Source organism: Myotis davidii, unplaced genomic scaffold (assembly GCF_000327345.1).
Source record: "Myotis davidii unplaced genomic scaffold, ASM32734v1 scaffold324, whole genome shotgun sequence".
Lineage (NCBI taxonomy): Eukaryota > Metazoa > Chordata > Mammalia > Chiroptera > Vespertilionidae > Myotis > Myotis davidii.
The window spans coordinates 672242-680062 of record NW_006295053.1 but is presented as its reverse complement, the minus strand read 5'-3'; the positions used below and the strand labels follow the sequence as shown (position 1 = coordinate 680062).

General features: G+C 54.4%; 1 protein-coding gene across 1 annotated transcript in view; it reads left to right on the top strand.

Moving 5' to 3' along the window:
- Positions 1–5224, top strand: part of CRTC3 (CREB regulated transcription coactivator 3) — a 132952-nt gene extending 127728 nt beyond the window's left edge. Inside the window, exons 14-15 of the mRNA XM_015567740.1 lie at positions 946–1048; positions 1794–5224. Of these exons, the coding sequence (XP_015423226.1) occupies positions 946–1048; positions 1794–2002 (312 nt within the window). The 3' untranslated portion in view covers positions 2003–5224. The remainder of the gene's footprint in view (positions 1–945; positions 1049–1793) is intronic.
- Positions 5225–7821: the final 2597 nt, after the last annotated feature.

Sequence of the window (7821 nt, the reverse complement as noted above, 5' to 3'; positions counted from 1 at the left end):
AGAGATAGAAACATCAATGATGAGAGAGAATCATTGATTGAGCTAACTCCTGCATGCCCCACACTGGAGATCAATCCCACACCCTGGGCATGTGCCCTGACCTAGAATCCAGCTGTGACCTCCTGGTTCATAGATCAACACTCAACCACTGAGCCACACCGCTGGGCACACTGACCATTTTTAACCTCCCGAGGTTTTAGAATGTGTAGTAAGTGTGGGCTGGCCTCTGGAAAGGAGTAAGGACGGAGGAGCACTTTCCAGGACTTCAAACAGTGAAATAAAGACACATGTTTCCCGAGGAGGCGTGGGAAAGCCTCGTGGTAGGAGCCAGTGGGCTGCCTCCCTTTGTCTGGAGAAGCCATGTTAGTCTCATGGTCAGTGTCTCCCAGACAGATGATGGAAACTCCTACTTTTGAAAGATTTTAAAAATAGTTTGGAAACTTAATTTCTGGAAGGCACCTGGGAGCGGCCTCGGTTCTGACCTCTCTTCTTAGCGGTTTTCTCATAGCGAGGCCTCGCCTGCGGCTCCTCCCTCCGAGTGAGAAGAAAGGGCTTCTGTTTCCTCGTTTTTCTGGAAACCAAAGAGGAAAGGAACCTATTGGCTACATCAGCTCCTTGGGGAGCCTTGACAGGGCTCCCGCAGATGGCAGTTCCCACGAGGAGGGGCAGGGGGCAGAGGGCACAGAAGCCACAGTGTGGCGTCTCCCGGGATGGCTGACAGGGCCGGGCCGTGCGTGATGGGGACAGGTCCCTACTGGGGACCTCAGGGGCCCTGCTCCACACCAGGCCCTGCCTGCTTGGTGGGTAGCACGGCGGCCAGGCGCTCAGATCCCACAGGGAAGGGACTGGAAGAGGCGTTCCCCCTGGGTTGCCCCGGGAGCCGAGGTGTTACTCACTCCTCAGCTTTAGAGGTCGTTCCTCACATTGTGACCTTGGATCTTCCAGGTGCCCCTGGTGCAGCACGGTCCCCAGGAGCCACAGGACTCGTTTCATTTGAGACCAAACCTGTATTCCAACTGCGGGAATTTCCCCAACAGCCTCCTGACCGGTGAGTGTGGGCCACCTGCAGCTTCCGCGCTGTTTGGATTTTGCTGTGTTGGTTCAGATTCCATTGCAAGGTCGCGTAAGCGGCAACAACATTAGATAAAGCAAAACAGGAAAGTCCCAGCTCGGCCTTTCCTATGTGAGCTGCAGGTGTCCAGCCCGGAGACCGAGGCAGTGCGTCTCCTGAAATACTTCGTTTTCAGTGAGTGACCACTGTACAAACGGAGAAAGCCTGCAAAATTGGGAGTTGCGTGCCCTGGCTGGTTTGGCTCAGTGGATAGAGCATTGGCCTACAGACCAAAGGCTCCCGGGTTTGATTCTGGTCAAGGGCACATACCCTGGTTGCAGGCTCCTCCCTGGGCCGGGCCCTGGTCGGGACTCGTGCAGGAGGCAACCAATCGATGTGTTTCTCTCACATCGATGTTTCTCTCTGTCTTTCCCTCTCTTTTCTACTTCCTTAAAAATCAGTGGAAAAATATCCTCGAGTGAGGATTAAAAAAAAACAATCAACAAACAAAAAAGTAAAGAGCAGTCACCTTAAAAAAAGTTGGTGGGGTGGGGGGGAGTGGCGGGACTGACTGGGAAGAACGTAGATTCCAGAACAAACTGGGCCTGGAAGTGGCTGGGACACAGCGATCACTGTCCTTCCTGGCTGGGAGGATGACAGGGAGCGTTTTGGGGGTATCATCAGCTTGTTGCCCTCACGCCTCCTAATCCGCCCTGTCGTTCCCTCTTGCCCTTCCTTCCAGAGGACTCGAGCTCTGGCCTGTTCAGAGACCTCGGCAGCGAGCTGGAGGGCATGCCCGAGGTCAGCCTGAACATGGACACGTCGTTCCCGCTGGAGGAAGAGCTCCAAATTGAGCCGCTGAGCTTGGATGGACTCAACATGCTAAGTGACTCCAGCATGGGCCTGCTTGACCCCTCTGTTGAAGAGACGTTTCGAGCCGACCGACTGTGATGGGAGGGAATGGGGTGGTATAATTTATATCTGAACAGCCGACGTGAAACGGAACAGAACGGAGCCCGCGGCACCCCTGGGCTTTCGTTATCCCGGGCTTCTGACATGGAACGAACCAATTCCACGGCTCCCAGCTCTGTGATGAGGCCCCACCTCACACACAGTGACTCATCCTGGACCACAGAGCAAGGCACTGCCTCTCGGGCCTGCGGCGCAGGTGACCCTGTAGCAGGCAGGCTCATTCAGGACTTCCAACGAGCTGGTCATCTCCGTGACCATCACCCAGCCGGTCAGTGTGTCAAAGGAAAAAGGTCATGGGCGGAGGCCCAGGGGCGCCATGCTCAGACCACTGACCCACGTCAACCCTGAGGAGGGACCGGCTCGGGTGGAGGCAGGTAGGGGCCCCAGGCTTCCGGGAGTTGTCTCAGCCTCGAACGACGGTACCACAGCCCCAGACGCCTTCTCTGACCCAGCTGTGATGGCTGGGCTCCTGCCCGCTGGCGGCAGAGCTGTTCAGGGCAGAACCGAGAGCCGCAGCTCTCAGAGCCTTAATTCTAATATGAAGAAGAATTTGCACCAGAGGTCCAAGAGCAGACTCGAGTTGAGCAAGCCGAATGGTAACTTGTTTCCTTCCCGTTTATAATCTCCTTTCTGCTGCTGCAGTTCGCCTTTTCCTACGGACCAGAGGAAAAGGAAGACGGTTGTATTCAGTCGCTGAAGGAACAGCCCCTGGCAGTGGATGAGCCTGAACAAAGGAGCAGCGCTTCTCGGGGACTAGAAGCAAGAAGAGGCCTGCAGGTGTCTCGCAGGCACGTGAAGTCCTTCAGGCAAGCTCTGGACCCGCTCCAGGTGTGCAGGCCTCTGCGCACACACCACCTGGAGAGGACGGCCGAGGTCTGACGCAGACGGGCCAGCCCCTGAGCAGCAGCAGAGCGAAGCTTTGTCTGTGGACCTGGAGTGTTCATGTAACTCCACTGGACCCTCAGCGCCTTGCGGGCAGGCAGGGACTGTGCCTTATTCACCATTGAACCCTCAGTACCAACAAGTGCCTGGCACTGAGCAGGTGCTGCATAACTGCGTGCTGAATGTATGAATGAATGAATGAATGCAGGAGTGAATGCATCTGCCTGCTGTAAGGCAGTCTAATCTCTACTGTCCCTATTCCTCGCCAGATCTTCTCAGAGCTTTAGCTTTTCGGACACTTGTGCCTGTGGTTAAGTCAAGCATGCACTTTAATATGCTTTTAACACTAGGTGAGCAAACCCACCGTCAGAGCAAACCCTCCTGGAGGTTGAGCTCCACGCAGGTAGGTGCAGACCAACTTCTGAGCACATCCCCGCGGCCGAGCGAGCTGAGGCCGCCCAGTGCTGGGCCTCGGGGGTCCACAGGCCTCCCCTCAAAAGTTCTTCCCTCTCAGATCCGTGTTTTGCTCTCAATTGCTTTAAAATTGAGCTTCAGTCTTTGAAGTTAAAGGAATTCTGTAGTAAAATGAAGGCCTCCTTCATGGAACCATCATTAGTCATTGACACCTTAGCATAAAAGAGTATTCCCAACTCCCAGTTTCCTCTCACTTAGGCTGGGCCAGCCCCTGACCAGAAACATGGCGGTTGGGTTTGAAGGGAGCAGAGGGGGCAGGGCCTGCTGAGCGCCCCTTCGGAGGGGTCTGGGCAGAATCCGGGCAGGGAGACCAGGCAGAGAGGAGAGGCGAGAGGTGCTGGAACCTTTGCCTAGACAGCCACCGCCCTTCCAGAGACACCAGGCATGTCCCTCCTGACGGTCACGAGGCAGCTCCCAGCCCAGAGCAGCGAGGCTGTGCTCTGCGGGTCTGAGTCTGACTGCTGGGCCTCATGGCAGGAGGAGCCTGTCCCAGGGCCCTGGGCACAACCTCTGCAGACCTCGCCCATCTTTTCCCTCTGCAGGGGCGGTGCCTGCCCTCCGGCCTTTTGAGCAGCTCCATCTTTCTCTGTGGCCCCAAGTCAACCCACTTCACATCAGCCCCTAGTCCCTACTGTTGAATTAGGAAATCAAACCTGAGGGCTGGCTCAGGAGGGAGCAGCTGGCCTCCCCTTCCCAGCTTTATTCCCAGTTGAACGTCCAGATCCCTGCAAAGATCTGAGAGGGGGCCCGGGGGAATGACTGGTAAAGTAAAGGGCCTTTCCTTGTGAGGGCACACAGCACCCCATGTGCCGAAAGAAGCCAGCCCCTGGCTGCCTTCCCTGTGTCCAAGGCCCCCAACATCTGGTCTGGCCTTTCAGGCAGAACGGTTCTGATGTTATAAGAGGCTTTTCTTAAAAGTGGGGGTCCCAGCATAATTCACTCTGCACAGTGCCTTACCCATGGGGATCATCAGTGTCGGGGTCCCAGCTCTCTCTGCCTGCGAGGCAGCCCCACCTTATAGCTGGGGACCCCAAGACCTACGTGATGACTTGTGCTGCCCCAGGGGCTTCTGGGAAAAGTGGCTATTTGGGGGAGTATAATAATGACAGTAAGGCTTAGCACTGAATTGAATTTGTCCTTAGGTCCATCAGTCCGATCTTTTCTGTGGAAAGGTTTTGGGCATTATACAACCCACTTTGCTTAGATGGTGGCAAGGACAACCGTGGGCAGGTAGTCGCTCTGACCTTCGGCGGGTAAGTCTGCACTCACTGGTGCCTTTAAGACACGCCAGGTGCAATCCGTGGCCTCCGATGTGGCTGCATTCTAAATATTTTTCAATATTTAGTTTTGTTACAAGAAATCGATGCCTGTACTACTCTCACTTACTGGAGTTAAACAGCATAGAACTAAAATCTGTCTCTTTCCATTTTTTCTCTCTGTACGGTTGTGGTCTCTAGGACATGAAGTGTTCGGAGAACATTTTCTTGATCATGTCAAGATGAACATGAATTCTCCTGTCCTGTTTCCGTTCTCCCAAGTCTACTGTATATTCTCTGAGCTGAACGGTCTGTTGTGTATTCCCGTCCATTTGCATATTTGAAGACATTTCCAGTTCTGACTCTCGCCAGCTCTTCTGATTGATGGGCAGGTGGTTCTGAGCGTGTTTTCATTGCTCACGACGGAACCATCCCAGCAACCAATCAGACTTCCCGCCAGTGTCGTAACTCCCAGGTCCCTTGTCAAACAATATTTAAAGATTGGACTTTGTATAAAGCAGCTTCCGAGTTTTATAATGCATCATTTTACATCTTTCGTAATTAAAAGCACATTGAGGTTGTACCTGCACTTGGTGGTTTCTTCGGCCTTGAATGTGACGGGTTGGGGGAAAGCCTGCACCCTCGCCACCTCCTGGGCAGCGCAGCCTGTAGTTAGGAATTTCCGGTCCTTGGCTTGACAGGTCCTGCACTGACCTTGTCATGCGTCCCCTCCTGAGAGCAGTTCCTAAAGAAGTAGGGCCAGTGGTTCTTTGGGAGCTGTGAGTATCAGGACAGAGGTTCGTGGCAGCACCTCGGTGTTCCACCTCCCTCTGCCAGCACCCCTCCCGGACCCCAATCCTGCCCTCATCTAAACGCCTCCCCCCCGCCCGGCGTCTTGGATCAGTGGTTGACCATCAACCTGTGAAGCAGGAGGTCACGGTTCAATTCCTAGTCAAGGCACATGTCCAGGTTGCAGGCTTGATCCCTGGTGTGGTGTGTGCAGGAGGCAGCTGATCAATGATTCTCTCTCATCATTGATGCTTCTCTCTCTTCCTCTCCCTTCTTCTCTGAAATGAATAAAAATATCTATATATATAAAAGACTAATATGCAAATGTCCCCTTGGGAGTTCGACGATGTCTTCCATCCTTCCTGACAAAGCCAGGGCCCGGGTGGCATTGCCCAGATGGTGCCGCCCGGGGTCCTGGGTGCTTGCGGCCAGCCAGATGGAGGGAAGCCTGGGTCCCGGGTGCAGGGGCCGAGGCAGAGGCAGTTAGGGGCGATCAGGCAGGCAAGCGGTTAGGGATGAGCAGGAAGGCAGGCAAGTGGTTAGGGACGATCAGGAAGGCAGGCGACCAGTTAGGAGCCAGAGGTCCCAGATTGCAAGAGGGATGTCTGACTGCCCTCATGGGATTGGGCCTAAACTGGCAGTCAGACATCCTCCAAGGGGGTCCCGGATTGTAAGAGGGTGGTGCAGGCCAGCCTGAGAGAGCCCCTCCTCCCCCCGCACAAATTTCGTGCACCAGGCCTCTAGTATTTTTAATAAAACCAGTCCCCTGTGGAGGTTCAGCCACGGATGCTTCTTCCTCCAGTGCTCCTCTTCATGGACTGGCCTTTAGCCCTGTCCACACCTCCCCAAGGATTTGGCTTTGTTTTCTAACTCTGTCCCTCCCTGTTCCCCGCGTCCCCGCAGGGTTCACAGGCCTGGCCTAGCCAACAGCCTGAGAGACCACCTTCTCAGCCACACCCACAGCTTATCACAAAGGTGACTGCGGAAATCTTACCCAGAAATCCCATCTCTGGCCTAACCTCCTGAGCCATCATCTCTACTTTGATCTACACAGACCCTGTTCTTTGACCCCCACTGCGGATCGATCCCTGTCCCTTCCTCTCCAGCTGCCCATCCTCTCCTGGCATCCCTTCCTTCCCAGGCCAGTGCACTGGGTCAGTGGCCTCCATGACACCCTTCCTGGCCCCCCCGCTCTGACCCCCGGCCTTTCCCTGTCGGGAGCCCTGCGGAGAGAGAGAGCCCCACACTACCCACTAGCTCAGTCCTCCCCTGACAGCCAGGGGCCCTTTGACCGCCCCTCAAGGCCCTCATGTCTCTCTCCACTTGCAGAAATTCCCAGGATCAATTATAAGTATCATCTGTTACTTGAATATGTGCTTTCAAAGAAAGAATGAACAAGTCTTTAGAAGAATTAAATTTGTATGCTACTTGCTACCAAATCTATCCCTTCGTGGGGGCAATGTTTTAGTTAGTTAGTTAGTTAGTTAATCCTCACCAGAGGATATTTTTCCATTGATTTTTTTAGAGAGTGGAAGAAAGAGGAAAAGACAGAGAAATATCAATGTGAGAGAAACACATCGATCGGTTGCCTCCTGCACGAACCCGACCAGGGCCCAGGCCACGGAGCAACCAAGGTACATGCCCTTGACCGGAATCGAACCAGGGACCCTTTGGTCCACAAGCTGACGCTCTATCCACTGAGCCAAACCAGCTGGGGCAGGAGGAGAGTTTTAAATTGATCTTTTTTCGGTCCTGTTTGCCTAATGAGTGCTGGACCTTTTGCAAGTATGGAATTCGGTGTTTGCAATAAGCCAGTCATACAGGGTGGGGCAAGGGTAGGTTTACAGTTGTGAGTGTGAAACAGTTTACTCTTGTGTTCTTGTTTATTATCGTATTGTTTTCCACACAAACTACTGTAAACCTACTCTTGCCCCACCCTGTATGTGACTGTGTCCTGATGTGGACACTAGATGGAGCTGAGACCATAAGAGTGGCTATTAGGGCTCAAAGCAGCCAGATGGATCTACCGGGGACTCTCAAACTTGGCCTTTAGCCGGGTTGGCACTGGTGTTGGTTAGAAGTGGTTCTCTGATGGCACAGTGTAAACAGGCCTCTCTCGTGAGCATCCCCTGTGGGTGGACATGTGAGCACATCACATGTCCCTCATGCAACCTGAGAGGCAGGCTTCTTGGGCTGACAGATGAGGAAGCCGAGCCGAGAGGCTCAGTCCCTGGCTGGACACGGAGCACGGGCTCTGACTCCCAGGCGCTGCCTCCACACCTGCCACAGGCCTCCGCCCCCAGCCGGACCCCCAGGACAATGCAGGGCCCCTCTCCCCCGGAGGGAACCGTCCCGGGAGGAAGATGCCTGAGTGAGAGGTGCTGGCCAAGGAGCAAA